The sequence below is a fragment of the Lepisma saccharinum genome, chromosome 1 (genome assembly GCF_977018435.1).
Source record: "Lepisma saccharinum chromosome 1, izLepSacc3.1, whole genome shotgun sequence".
Taxonomy (NCBI): Eukaryota; Metazoa; Arthropoda; class Insecta; order Zygentoma; family Lepismatidae; genus Lepisma; species Lepisma saccharinum.
In genome coordinates this window covers 114,165,192-114,181,193 of record NC_139229.1, presented here as the reverse complement: position 1 = coordinate 114,181,193, position 16,002 = coordinate 114,165,192, and the positions used below count along the sequence as shown (strand labels likewise).

The window sequence follows — 16,002 nt, the reverse complement described above, 5'->3', positions numbered from 1 at the left end:
TAATCAAAAGGTTCGGGTTTGAGTCCTCATAAAATCTGATGGCAAAATGTTAATATTGTTGTTTTGTAAACAAGGGGCTTTGGGTTCGAGTCCTGAGAGATGTGGCATTCCATACGTGAGATTTTGCTCTGTTGATAGCTCCCAGATCTTAAATTTGGTAAAAAATTCTCTATTCTCTATTAAGAATCGCCAGAGTTTTGTTATCTGGGAGCTCAACAATATGGGGCAAAACTGCATAATCAATACAATAGAATGGAGGTCAAATAAACATTGCATGCTTTTTCCAATCTTTTGATCAGTCCCATGTTTCGGCCAACAATTAATTATGCATGGCCGGGGGTTGTATGCCAACAGATATAATCTATATTGCGTCTTTTCAGAGAGGAATAACATATTATTCATCGTCATTAGATTATATCTGTTGATATTACCTCTATTGTGCATTTTCCGAGGGAAATTACATGTCATTTTGTCATGGAACTCAAAGAGAAATTCTTATCTACACTATGTACTCTTTCAGGGACCATCCATCATATTGAGGAAATGCCTTCTCGGATATTGTCATGCAAAGGTTTGATCTTGTCGCAACAGAATAATTGCAATGGCAAATGTGCTGTGTTAGTAGGTAAAAGCTTTTCTGCTCGTAAGCTATAAAATGGGTAGGTAATATATTTTCTGACGGTAAAGTATTGTTTTATATCTAAAGGGTTTTTGTATTTAAATCGTGTTTCTAGTTCGAGTTGCTGTTTTAAGTCCATTTTATGCACAGTAAGGCTAATCGGGACTGGCCCTACAGTTTTAAAGTGGGATCCAAACTACTTGTGCCTCCACCGGGTATCGAACCCGGGACCTCTTGATTACAAGGCAATGATGCTACCACTGCGCCATGGGGGAAACCCTGAATCGTGCTTCTAGAACTGCTCTGTGACTCTCTCATTTCTCACATCATAAATATATGATTTTTCACCTATGAGAATGACACTGCATATGGTGTCTTCAGGTAATGCCTCGTGGAATTCACAGATAATTTTAATGTTTGTTCTGTCATTAACCACAACTTGTTTTCTTTTTGAAGTGTTGATGACAAACATGGGTCTCCGTTCCTTGAATTCATCTGGTGTGTAGTACAGGTCAGTATTGCCAGTAGTGACGCGCTTGAAGGAAGAAAAAGCTTCATATAATTTAAGAAAATCATCCTTGGAAATGTCTAAATTATAATTTTCTCTAGGAAAAACCTCGTTTCTACCATTTTTAAGATATATGTTCTTGATGTTGCAGTTATCAAATCTACTTGAATTTTTTTCCTGATTATTGTGTCTCCCAGTCTGAAACAATACTACTACAAAATCGGGCATGTCAAATTGAATACTGGAGAATGAATTTGTTGCATCAAATTCATAATAAGAACCAGTGGCAACCTTCTGTACGCATTGATATGTGTAAAATTGCAGAGGAATCTGGGGATTTTTTACTATATCAGCTTTGTATTTAAGAGCGTAACTGGCCTCATATTCAACAACCGGGATTCTTAACTCCATAGTCTGAATAATGCACTTGCCCTCATCAGGTAGGGTATTAGGCAGAGCTTCTCCTGTAGGGTTTAATGTGCTGTACCTCATCAAAGCATTGTTATCATTTGCAGCTCTTCTAAATGTAATTCTTAAACCACCCTTCCACATAATTTCTTTGTAATCCGAGAAGAATCCTGGCAACAGGCGCATGGGGAACAATACAGTATGATTTTTAGATAATATTTTATCACCAGCTTCAAATCCGCCTATTTTGTAGTAAGAAGCCTCGGTTTTGGATAATTTTAGTGTGGCTAAAGCTGTGGAGGTAATACCGGGATAATCTATTCTGTTTATAACAACGCCATGCTTTCTGATCTCAATTTCAGAGAAGAGATGCGGCACAAAATTATCTACAAGTCTTATGTTCGAATTTGCCGGATAATCTGTTCCATCGAGCTTTACAACATCAAATTTGATGTATAGATCTGCTCTGTGGGGGTGTATAAAGCCGTCCCCTACATCAAGATCAACCTCTATTTCTGTGTTGGGTTGATTTAAATTTGCAAATGTCCTCCTGTTTGGAGGGAATGATTGTAGCTCATAACTCTCAATATTTTCCATTGTATGTATTTTTATTTAAATATTAATCTCTATGATTGCAGTTGTTGTGGCTCCAGCAAAATCAACTAATTCTTCTTTTTCATTAGTGACCATCAATTCAATGTAATCTATTCTATTATGGCACACAGGAAAATATAATGTTGGGGATGGATTGTAGATGATTGGCTCCATGAATTCGGAATTAGGTTTGAATGTTGCAATGATGCCGGTTTGTTTGTGAGTGCCTATGCCATTTGATTTGGTGATCATACCCTCGGCCACATTACAGTGAATATTCAGTGTCTCTATGGCTAAGAATTTAGGTATATTGATAGCAGTGTGTTTGATGGCTGGTTCAAGTTTTGTGTTGTTCTCAAAGCCTAACAGCTCTCCTATAGTACCCAGATCCACTGTTTCCGTAGCAGATACAATCTCTACTCTGTGAGTGACAGAATTTTGACTTAACACTACACCTCTGGGTAATTGAGCATTTAGAGTGGACAGATTATACTGCCCTGGAGTGATGACAATATTTTGATCCCCTACTGCAATTGTGTTGTTGTGGTGTGTAATATTAGGTATCAAGTACATGCCGTAAAATGCTCTGAGAGCTATTGTTTTGGGATACACTATGTCATCATGTAATTTGAGTTTCAATATTGAATTTTGGCTGGTGAGATGGAATACCCCCATGATGTTTCAGATACCACAAGGCTTTTTGAAAATCTTCAATTGATGGTTTATTTATTTGAGACATATATCTAAGAACGGATAAACACAAATGTCCGCAATTAACATCTTTGAAGTTTTGAACACGGGCATTATTGTAATAAAGATTAGCTGATTTTAGATATTTTATTAAATTTTCAGGTGGAACACCTCCAAATGAATCAAACACAAATGCCTCATTGTTTAAATATTTAAGATAACAAATCCAGTGAGTGCCCTGATTTTTGTACTTATCCAAATTAACAATGCCACACTCTTTGTTGAGTGGTTGTTCTGGTAAAGAATCAGACATGTACACACCCCTAAAATTTTTAATACCCAATGGCTTGATTAAAGCTTCAATATCTTGGTTTGTAAGCGGCTCTTGTTTTTTTTAAACTTATTCATGGCTCTCTTAACACCTTTGCCTTTTTTCTCCATGGCCAGGTTATGGCGCCTCTGCTCATCTAATTCTGCCCTATTCTTCTTGGCATCTATTACTGTTTTTGCTATGGCAGCTGATCCCCCAGCCAAGCTCCCAACAGCCCCGAGAGCAGCTAAGATGGCAGGGATGGTAAATATGAAACCCCCTGTATGCAATTTTTTTCTTGATTGTTGTAATTTTTTTAATTGGGGGGTACTAAGCAACAATTTCATACCATGTCCCTTTGCAAGACAAGAGCTTTTTTTCTTGCGCTGCTTTTTGGTCAAGAGACTGTCAATAGTTTTAAGAGATTTGAGACCTGCATAAGGTATTTGATACATAACACCCTTTGCCTTCATTGTAGGTTTATTATATACATATTCACAACCCCCACCCCAGTTTTTGTTTGGTGCTCATAGCTATGGTGGTTCCCAATGCTGCTATTTTTTCACTTAAAGAAGCATTTTTGCTTACAAATCTGCCAAATGCAGCCTCTTCTAATTTCTTGTCTGCAACATGTCTCTTGTCAAGGTCGGTATGTGTGTTGTATGCTATGTCATGGTCTCTGCAAGCAGCATCTAGGGGATTAACACCAGGATCACCTCTGTTTAATCTATGGTCCAATTTTGTACCTGGACCACAATACTGATAGCCTGGAATGTGTAGTTCAAATGGCAGCTTGTTTATAATGTCATTAACCAGGCCCCGACCCTCAGAGACATTCCAAAATTTGGGTGGTAGAGTATTAATAATTTTTATGAGATATCCAATCCCCTTAGGGTCATTCACTATAAAATTAGACAATTTGGTGCTTATCATGTCCATAATTCCAACCTTTTCATTGTAAAAATTGTGGTTGCCAGCATTTTCCTCCCCGGCTATCACCAATAACCTATCTACAAGTTTCCTGACATCATCAACCCACACAAATTCTTTAGGCAGGGTGTTGTATTGTTTGATTCCACTGCCAGTCTTGATCTGTGACCATATGGGCTTGATTAAATTGTTGTATTTTGCTCCACTGCTAGACTTGACTCTTTTTTGTGTGGGATCATTGTTCTGGTATAGAGCATCTGATTTTATTAATATTTCTTTGTAATGTTCATAATCTTGATCTGTATAGCTGCCAGGCCTTTTCCTAGTCATCAGTTCCCACAATCCAGGTGTGCCGGGGTACTTAACAAAAGCACCTTTTTCTCCGAGACGAGATTCTGAATAAACAATTATATCATCTCCCATAAATGTTACTCTGAAATTGCCAATTCTATGTATGATGCTGCCATCAAGCTCTGTGTCAGCATATAAGCCAAAAACCTCATCTTTGTTGTCTTTAGGTGTGGTTAAATATTTTTGAGCAAGAAGACCCAATTCAATAGGATCCTGTGTAGCTTCAATTCTTCTAGGAGCAACAGGACTAGGTGTATGAATACTGGAAAGTGGGGTGAATGGATAATCTAATATGTTCCTAGCAGCTACAGGTACAAGCTCTGTGATCAAATTTTGATTTTGCTCTGTAACAGTTTTGATATTCTTACCTAAATTATTAATAGCATCAATGACAGGCTGTTCTGTTTGTTTGTGTTTTTCATAAATTCCACGGTTCTCTGATTTCCATCCCTTAAATCTTTTTACAAGATAATCTCTTAACTTAAGATCATCAATGACTGGTCGTTTCATGGTTGTTTATTTATGTCTCAACGTCTAGAAAATCGTTGATTTTATTTCTGTATTTTCCAGTATTAGGTGATCTTGTCATATCAATTGTGACAAACCCATAACTGTCCTGGTTCCAGCATCTACTGCAAAACTTGGAAAAATCATTGTAGCTCAAGTCCCCACCTACATATTCATCGTGTATGTGTTTGAGGTTGGTATGATCCTGATGAAACACACATATAAAATTGCTGTTGTCTCGGATCAACTGCTTCGGAATTTTTGAAAAAGTCTGTGCCAGGTAGAAGCAATCGATGTTTTTGTGCCGGCCCTGTGTAAAGAAATTTCTAACCTTGTTTTGATTATCCAGTATAATGTCATCAAACACAACAACAGAATTATCGAGACATTCATCAAGTGGCTTAACATCTGGTTCAAAAGTGGCTATATCCAATCCATCATATAGCTTCATCAGCTGCTGATATTTTAATTGTTCCAAGCTCTTAGAGAAGACATACAAGTGCCTGTTTTTCCAGTCTAACCAGTTGGGTGCCAATAAAAAATTATCAACCATTAGTGTAGTTTTACCACAAGCAGATGGCCCAACAATAAGACACCTAATATTATCAGGCAGCAGCACTCCATTTATCTTATTCTGCTGTTCAGGTTCTGGCAGCCTTTTTATAACATCCCAGGTGCTCATATTATCACTTTGTCTGCATCGATCCAGCTGTTTTCCGGATGACCCAGCCATTTGACAAATAACTTGTTGCCTTTTCTGCGGATAATTTTTTCTATGAGATATGTGTCAGGCTGTTTAGTTTTGCTGAGCTCTTGTTCATAGAACCTGCCTTTGAGAATTTCTCCTCGGTGATCTTTTATTATATATGTGTTAAGGGCCCCGGGTTTAACTTGAACCACTGTAAATAATTCGGTGCTCCAGTTTCTTGTAAAGCCTCTTTTGAATAAATGCTTATATTTGCTAATTCTTACTTGATCACCAATCTTGTATTTGGCCTTTCTTGTTGTTGGCTGGTATTTAGGATAATAAACAGTCCTGATCAATTTTTGCTCATCAGATGGAGTTACTTCAGAGGGTTTCATGTTGATTGTGGAATGGACAGAGTTGTTATATTTATGTAGAAGTTCTGGAAGAATATTAAGCCATTTATAATTACCTTGCAGGGTAAATTGTTTATACATAAGATTTTTTAGGGTTCTGTTGAATCTCTCTACAATTGAGGCTTTGAGATCACTGTAACTCGAGTAATGTTTTATTGCCTGGCTTTTAATAAATTGTTGGAACACAGAATTATAAAATTCTTTGCCATTATCTGTTTGCAAATAGCGCGGTGATCTTCCTGAATGATTGATGATTGTCCTGATGGCTTCTGTAACACATGTTCCAGTCTTGGATTTGAGTGGCACAGCCCAGGCAAATTTTGAAAATGTGTCTATCACAGTGAGTAGATACTTGTAGCCCTTGTTGATTTTGTCTAAGTTTTTCAACTGTCCAGTTGCCATTTCAATCAAGTCGCTCTGCCATAAATCATCTATGCCCCTTTGTGACTACTGGGAGTCTCTTATAATTATGTCTGGCTTGTCTGTGTAATTCATCAACAATAATTTGTCTAGACATAATATGTAAACAAGAATATTGCAACTATGGGGTGTTCAGCAGCTGATACTACAGGATTTTCTAAATATAATTTGTCCCCTATTTGTATTTTAAATTCCAGAGAGCCATCATCTTCAGTATAGGCTGTTTCTAATGTATTGGGATCTGTAAAATCCTCTAACTCTACACTGGTGATTTTCACTTTGTTGTCAGCATTTGTTATTGATAAGGTAGGGTAGTGGTGTGCCTGTGGCTGAAGCCAATATTTGATCTTGATTGGTCTCAGTGTGCCCCCAACAAAAAACTGGTAATAAAATTGTGCAGGGGACAGCATATATATTTTGCCACCTGGTGTAAATGGTGAATCATATTCTTTGTTGGGGATGCTGTACAATTCAAGAATTACTGTATGTTTTGGATTCTCGATTATGCCTGTTATTTCTTTTTCTGCTGTAAGCAATCTGCTTGTTACAGATTCAAGGTGCTCATTGATGGTCCTAACAACATCATCATGGCCTGGCTTGATCTTTATGTCCACAACAAGTTTCTTGTATTGTTGCACAATCTCTTGAAGCTGGGTGGCAAAAACAGACAGAGCATTTGCTTGATTGGATTCCATGGTCCCTAGCTGTTGCTTGATATTGGCTACAATTTGCTGCAAATTTTCAACAACTGCCAATTTTGAATTTTGAGCAGTAAGATCATGGACCTGTCTTCTGATATCCTCAAACAGGGCATGCAGTTCATTAATATGTTGATTGGTTGGTAGAGTGGCCACTGTCTGTGTGAGTTGTTTGATCTCTGTCTGGATATTCTTGATATCTTCTGATTTCAATATCCTATTCACTGCCCTCTTTATATTTTTAAGTTCCTGTGATGTAGGAAGATTTGATACTGTATTTTGCAAAGATTCAAGTGCCAATTTCACATTATTTAATTCAGAAGCATGAGCCACATTTTGCATAGCATTTTGGAGCAGGGCTATATCTGCCTGAGTGGGTGTAGATTGTTGTAAAATTTCAAGTTTTGTTTGGATATCATCGATCAAGTGATGAAAATGAGATAGTTCAGATTCAGTGTTGAGGTTTTCAAGCTTTGTAATTTGGTGCTGGACACTGACAAGGGTGTCTACAATACCGGGCAGGCGAGTTTCTTGTACATTTGCCAAATCACTTTGCACTGCTGCTATTGTACCTTCAAGATGGGTTATGGTACTTTGAATTTTTCCAAAATCTTCATATGTTTCAAGTTGCAGCTTAATGTTGGCAACACTCCGAGTTATTGCATTCAAAGCATCAGAAGATGGCAAGTTGTTCATAAAATTTTCAAGTGTCTCAATTTTTTCTTTAACCTCGGCTATGGCATTGTTCAGAGGGTCCAGATTAGGTATCTGGAGTGATTGAATCTGTTCTTTTAGAGTGGAAATCACTAGATCAAAATCTTCCTGTGATTTTATGCTTTTGACAATTGTTTGGAGCTGTGCCTGGACATTATTTATCTGCTCTTCCAATTGTTGTTTCAATTGCTCAGAGTTGTTAGCCTGGGTCTTAAATTTGGCTTGAAGAGCTGCTACAGCTTCTTCTAAACTTTGAAAATTATCTAATGTTGCCAGATCAGTATATTTCTGAAGCAGCACTTTGAGTTCAGAATCAATTTTAAGAAGAGGGTCCATGCATTGTGATTGCAAATTTGTAATTTCTAATTGAAGACTGGCATTGAGTGTGGTTTGTAAAGCTTGCAAATCACTTCTTAATTTCTTGACTCTGACATCAAGCATCAGAATCTCATCACTGTGATCTTCATGTCTTGTATGGCCAAATATATCATTAGGCATTTTCTTTTACTGGTTATTTATTATAGAGTATCTGATTCTTAATTCTATAAAAAAGGGTATAAGCTTGTCATAGGATCCAGGGACCTCAATATATAAGCAGTCACCAGCAGAAACAGTATATACAGTGCCAGAAATCATGTTTGAGTGCTTAATTCTATAAATATTTCTCCCTACTGAAATCTTGACATCACCCTCAGGGGTTGTAATAAATTGCAATTGACCACCTACAGGTAATTGGTAATGATTTAAATTATTGTTAAATATGTACAATGTTTTGCCTGTTTCTTCATCATTATCTGTAAATATGCTGTTCAGATGAATAATTAACAAGCCACTCAGTTTAGACATTACAGATTGTAAATCAGGAGAGGCTTGTGGTGTTGGCAGGTCCATAATAGCCTGTTTTTTGAACCCAAATAAGTTCATAGGCATGTTTATTTATTTCAAATCATGCTCTGTAATTGGGCATTGTTTCCCATTTTTCAAATCACAATGCCCCCAAGGTAGAGTATGCATGCCGCATGATAAAATGCATCTCTTATCATCATGTGGGTCCAGAGCCACTTTTGTTACAATATTTGAAGTCAATAAGTGATTCTCACTCTGAATTCTATTTTCTGATGTTCTAATTGAATTCTGTGATTTGATGCAATTTTTATAATCTTCAAATACAAGCTCTTTTTCCACAGTAACTCTGCCAATGCCCTTGGCCTTTTTGACAACAGCACTACATGTTTTAAAACTGTACATCTTGGCACTTAACCCAGCAAATTCCACAATAACATCGCCAAGTGTCTCATCTTTTAACTTGCCAGGCACCTTTTTGTTGTGGGGTTGAATTCTTGTATGTTCACTGGTATCAAAGTATTGAAACAATTCAGGCTGTGACATATCTTGATAAACATCTTCTGTTTGAATATCAAGAATAAAACTATCAGTATCCATGTACAATAATTTTACACGATCACCATAAAAAGGTTTCAGTACATCATAATACAATGTTAACATATGTAATTTGGACAATTCCAATATCACAGCCCCTACATAAATAGGTTTATCAAACTTAATCTTTGTTTTCATCATGTTGAAAAGTGCCATGTGCTCATCATAAATTCTTCTGTAATTGAAGTTGGGCTTTGCAACCAATTTTTTGCTCCGGCTGGGGTCAGTAATTATTTTAACATCGGTATGTTTTCTGACATTTTCAATTGTTTTGCCATATACTGAATTCACCATCAATTTAAACAAGCTCTTATCAAATTGGCTCATTGCAGATGTTCGAAGCTCTGTGTTTGTATCAATATAAGGTTTCAACCATTCTGAGTGCCTGAACCTTAAGACTTTTCCAACTTTGGTCACTTGAACACCATGTTTCATCAGGAACTGGAGGTTTTTATAATATATGACATAACCCTGTTTCGGCTCCAGAGTCATCATGAGCTTCCTCTGTTTAGAACCAGGTGAGCACTTAACCTCGGGAATTGGGGACAGATCAGAAAATTTGTTGTGCAAATGATCTGGAAATATCTGATCAACCTCTAAGAAGAGGCCATATTCACTGTCATCAAAATTCTGAAGATCCTCAATATTAAAATCTTCAACCCATTCAAGCCCTGCATATGGCAGTTTTTGCATCATGGCGTGACCATAGAGGTTGTTTGCATCCACATAAAGTATATAATTTGATGGCCGTGTTGCATCATAATCAGGCATATGCTTGTTATTTGCTCTGGCATATCTCTGGGAACATTGCACCATCCCTCCTCTTATACATTCCTCCATAAACAGATACTTATCTTGATCGTGGATCAGATCCAATTGCTTTTTGGTGTTCAAAAACGTTGCGGCCCATGCTAGGCCCGGGGCACTGTAAAAATACACTGGGTCCAGTCCATAATTTTGCATGGAAGATTTTCTGAATGTCTGTATTATATCAGCTGAGATGGTCACATCAAGTTTCAAATAAGCCATGTGATAATCACCAAATGTCTTGCATTTTAAACTCTTCCACATCAATTTGGCATGGTGATAATCTTCATCAGTGATTCCAGATCCTCTGATTTTGCTGTAAAATGCTTCTTGTGGTGGCAGGGAACACTCATCAAATTTAGAAAAATCTGTGACATAGTCATATGGATATACACCCTTCCGCCTAATTAATTTCAGGTCCTGATTTGGAAACGAAGCACGTGTGATTTTGAATCGATCATCAGGTAATTGATTTGCCAGTGTGGCCAGGCTAGCAGGTAAAAATCTGTAAGAATCAAGAAATCTTATGTGAATAGGAACACCATCAACTTTAATTATCTTGCTAATAGATATATATTTTTCATCATTTTCAGCTAAAATGTTTAAATTCTGCTTGTCAAACCCCTCGTACCTGATCAGATGATGGAAATCATAATTGGATGCTCCATGGCAAAATATGGGGATAAATCTTGGTCTCTTGATCTTAATATTACAGCTATTACACAGGGCCTGTTTATATCGACCATCTGTATGAGAATGGTGATGAACCTTGATATTTGTATCTGAAAATTCAGAATCACATACCGGGCATTTTTCTGCATTGTTGAAATCCTCAATCTGTTTCTCTGTTAAAGGCAGCATGGGTTTTGATATTAATAAGATGTTAGATGCTATGTCACGGCACTCATTTTCTATTCTATGTGCAAATATTTTGATGGCATCTTCTCCCATGTATGAATATTCTTTAATAACAACACCATCCTGTACAACCACACAACAAAAGCTGGAAGGTTCATGTTGCTGGTACGGTGTAGCTGAAGATTCTTCTGGATCTGGGCTACAGAATGCAAGAGATTTGAGATTCGATTCGGAATCCCAGACAATATATACAGGGTGTTCCAACAAGGCTTCATACTTTTTGAATTTGCAATTTTCACTTGGATTGGGCATCACCATATGAATAGGTTTATGGTTCCCACAGTATTTCAGATGCTCAATTAACTTGTTTTTGGCAATTTCTGCATTTTTTTCAGAAATCCTATTTACCATTTTTTGACCATCAAATACAGTCAAACATCTTCTGCACAACTTGAATATTCTATTAGATTTGTCTAGTTGTGTTCTCACTAAAGCTTCAAGATTATGTATCAGAGTATAATGGTATGTATCATCTCCTTCAATTAAGAGCAGATCAATCGGAAAAGCAGATTCATCATCAATTGTACTGATTCTGAGAGGTGCTATCGGGCAATTGCCAGTGGAACAAATAAATACATTAATAGATAATTGTTTGCCATTAATGTGCTTGGCCCTTTTTTCAAATTTATCAATATTCTGAACTGACATTGGATATTCCAAACCCTCCATTACATCATCAAAATCGTGCTCATGTTGTTTGTAATAAGTTATTCTCTCAGGATTCCTTGAAACTGGATACAAGGCAGCTAATATACACCACAAAAAGCATTTCTGGTCGGCGTTTTTTATATTGACCACGGCTCTTTTGTTTTTGATATTGGCAGGCAATGGCACATAAGTGGATCCTTGTAATGGGCTGAATTCAGAAATATTAACATATAACTTGTGTGATGAACCGCATAGGCCCCATCCTGACTCTTTTGCCGCAAATTCAGAGTGTTTAATGTTCAATTGATCAATCAACCTGTTTATTATTGTGTCTGAATTTGAATTTGAATATACAGGTACAGTTTCTGTTATGTGGGGCTGTGTAAATTTTGTGCCGTTTGGTTTCTTATATTGTACAAACAATTTGAGGGACAGTTTATAAGAGCCATTTTGTGCATTAAGAATTGCCTGGAGATCAGAATTTATACTGTTCAAGAAATTCTCAATGCCACATCTTGGCTCTGATACAAACCGGTAATCTCTTAATTGGCTGTTAAAACTGCTACGGATAGGTTCATAGCGTGGCTGTTTTGCTGCTCTGGCATTAAGAGGTGCTTCGTGCCTTCTTTTCAGACCAGATGTTGATGGTTGTACAGAGCAAGTATCTTTATGTTTATATGTGAAGTATTCCATGTTATATTTTCTATTGCATTTGGGGCAAATTTTTGTGGGAGTTTTGTATTTGTCTGGATTACAAATTTTTTGATGCTTGGCCCAATTAGAGCTGGATATATTTTTATTGCACTGATTACAATATTTTTGATTCGGCATTTTTGCTGTTGTTTATTATATACAATTTCCTGGGTTTCAATTCAAAACTTTATACTGAATAAAAAATATCAGTTGGGTTCAGCACTGTGATTTGTGTATGTGTGTATGTGTGTAGGTGTATATACACTTAATATTTTAGCTTTGGTATTTATATAAAATTTCCTGGGATTCAAATCTAATCTCTATGGATTAATATTAATAATATTAATCTTATGACAGGTTGTAAAGCCAATAGCCCACAAGTATAAAATCATTCACACCAACCTTCCGCAAATACCTGCACGGACATGCATGTCTTGAATAGCAATAACCTTGTTATGTATAACACGCTGGGACAAATATAAGCTTGACTCTAAATATGAGTGGATTACAACAAATAACAGATTTTATATTGTTCAATATGAATTTAAACCTGTAAGTATGAGAAGCACTGTATCAACACATCTGTTCCCCTCAGTCACTCTCACATAACTGGCTGATGCAATAATCAGGAATTTCTGTAAATACTGAGGAAAAAAATCAATACTAGCGTCTCGGGAATTGCGCACACTGACGCAGAGGAGAAACATGCAAACACGAGGCAATTCTAGAGGTAGGCTCTGCATATTGCATTGTTTTAATATTAGATAAGCAAATCCAATTAAACTTAAACCTGAAGTAAATATGTATAGGTAGGTATGGATACAAGTTTATAGACAAACTGATGCAATTTTGTAAATCTGCTTGAGGGGGTTTGATGTTTTCCGAATTATAAAATTCTTGGGTTATGCAGGTGCTACACTTAAACAAATGGACATGTTGAGCAAGTTTTAAGTATAGCAAATCTGCTGGAGAGAGGTTCGTACTTTCTGAAAAATTCCCGAGGGCATTTTTTACAAAAATCTTGAATTATAAGAGCTCCACACTTGAGCAAAAACTCATATGGGCATGTTGACCAAGTTTTAAGTATGGCCAAAGCTGCTGGAGAGGAGTTCGTACTTTCTCGCACCGTCCATAGCATAAAACCCACTACTTTCGAAGCAACTTTTGTTGCATTCCTCACTTGTGTTGGCGCTGCAGTCGAAGTGCAGTTCGAAAGCTTTCCGCTTCCAGTCATCAGTCATCAAATGTCGAATTATGACCCTTCGATAATTTCTATTTTTCTTACTCAGAAGTTCATTTCTGGAAAACTTTGAATGCTGCTTTCCGTCAGTTATTAATTTATATAAATTTATGTACAAAGTGAACTGATAATTTTAAGCATTGAAAAATATCTCAATGGATGAGGCATAATGCAGAAAACCCGGTGTAAATATCTCGTATATATACATTTCCAAAGTTTGGGTTGTGCAACTTTTGAAACACTCTGTATAAGATGCTGAGCATCACGGTATTCAAAACCGCTAAATTATTTGAGAAAGCAGGAAATGGGGTGTTGGGGGGACAAAGGGTAAGAAATAATTACTGACTCTATGGAATGTTCAGAACGTTGATAAAAAACAAAAAAACATTTGCTAACTTAGAATCATCAAAATTTCGTACATATTACAGCAAAAAATCACAGTCGCCAGGCTGCAACCAAGAAGTGAAAATGAGAATCGCAATAGCAAAAGAAGCTTTCAATAGAAGAAAAAATGTTTTTTGTGGACCCATGGACATAGGTCTAAGGAAGAGATTAGTGAAATGTTTCGTGTGGAGTGTAGCACTATATGGTGCAGAAACCTGGACGTTGAGAAGAAATGAAGAGAAACGACTCGAAGCTTTTGAAATGTGGACATGGCGAAAAATGGAGCGTGTAAAATGGACGGATAAGGTAAGAAACGAAGCCGTACTGAAAAAAGTTGGTGAAAAAAGATCAATACTGGAGACCATCAAGAAGAGGAAAAGAGACTGGTTAGGACACTGTCTAAGAAGAAACTGCCTGCTAAGAGATGCCTTGGAGGGAATGGTTGAAGGAAGAAAAGTCCGTGGAAGAAAGAGATATCAGCTTATGGATGATATTAAATTAACTGGGTCGTATGCTATTACGAAGCGTAATGCAGAGAACAGGGAAAGCTGGAGATTGTAGTGAAAAACCTGCCAATTAGGCAGAAAACAATGAATGAATGAATATATATATATATATATATATATATATATATATATATATATATATATATACATTTCTTCGCAATATTCTTCCAAACCAATTTCGATGCATACATTTCTTTGCTTCCAGCACGCGAATGCTTCCAACCGTTTGCCGCTGAATGTCCGGGAACCTTTCTCCAGCCGGTGGAATGACTTCAGGGAATCTCATCCTGACGTCATTCCTCCCGCTTCCCTTACAACCCTTGGCGAGGAGGGAGGAGAGAGGAAAGAGGGGGAGGAAACACTGCTTCTCAGTCGCGGTGATTCCGTGCCCAGGGTAAGCTCCTTCTTGTGAGAGTCCACCGGTCGCACTCTCAACCTTCAGAGCCTTTTACTGTTCCCTCCGCTGAACTAGGGAAAACATACCCGAACAGGAAAATTGAATAACATGGGAAAACCAATTCTACGCTAATTTTCACTTTACATTTGCTTCTGTCTTGCTGATTTCTGTTACTTGAACATAAATTTATCAAAAGGAAAAGGCTTACTAAATTAAAATTCAAAGCTTAAGCAATTAAAGCACCTATATGCTGACTCCCCCCATCCTTGTATTTACAAAAATAGTGATTGTTTCTCTTCTCTAATCTTCAAAAGTAGCGAGAATACTTCTTTCACGGAACTGAATATTTTTTAAAGGGAAAGATATCAAAAATAAATTATATATACAGTTATTATATATATTAGTTAATTTAAGTTGCTATATTCCGCCTCATTAGGTTAATAGTGATGAAGATGAACGAATTAAACATAAAACGAAAAAACACATCAGGCACGTAGTCAGGTGGAAGACTCGGGGGGCTGAAACCCCCCTCCCCGAAATCCTACAAATATCTAATTTAAAAAGTGTATAGTGGTAATTAATTTTACTTCATTAGCAGGATTAAACACCTTGCATAATACGTTGTAATAATCTGAGATTCATCTTCAGGACTTCTAACCCCACTGTTTCAACTTTATGTGTCGGCTGCTAATGAGGGATGATCCCCATCCCGAAATAAAATTCTGGCTCTGGCCTGCAATGATTCGAACTTTTAAAACCTGTCATTTCGAGCTCGGAAAGGGATTTTTTTTTTATCATTCATAGGAAATTTCATTCTGGCGCGTGAAACTGAATGCGTGTAGTCGTTGGCTTCGTGCTGTGCTTCGTGTTTATTATTTATTTAGGTGTTAGTGTTTGTCGTGATAGTGCTGTGTTAAAGGGTAATGGATGTGATACAAGATTTGCTGGTGAAACCTTTTGGAACAAGATATTTTCAGGAGAAGTTGCAAATTGTTAATACAGGTAGGCCAGTGTCATCGCTTGAACTTATTTCTACACACAAAGACAAAAATCGGGAATATGTGAGGCATTTTCGCAAGCAAATTATGACAAAACACCATGGTTGGCAGGAAGTATAAC

At 37.0% G+C, this 16,002-nt stretch overlaps 1 protein-coding gene across 1 annotated transcript in view; it reads left to right on the top strand.

Annotated features, from left to right (window-relative positions):
• The first annotated feature begins 640 nt into the window (after positions 1 to 640).
• The window catches only part of AspRS (aspartyl-tRNA synthetase), a 54,220-nt gene continuing 38,858 nt past the window's right edge, over positions 641 to 16,002 (top strand). Inside the window, exon 1 of the mRNA XM_083136454.1 lies at positions 641 to 659. Within this exon, the coding sequence (XP_082992580.1) occupies positions 656 to 659 (4 nt within the window). The 5' untranslated portion in view covers positions 641 to 655. The remainder of the gene's footprint in view (positions 660 to 16,002) is intronic.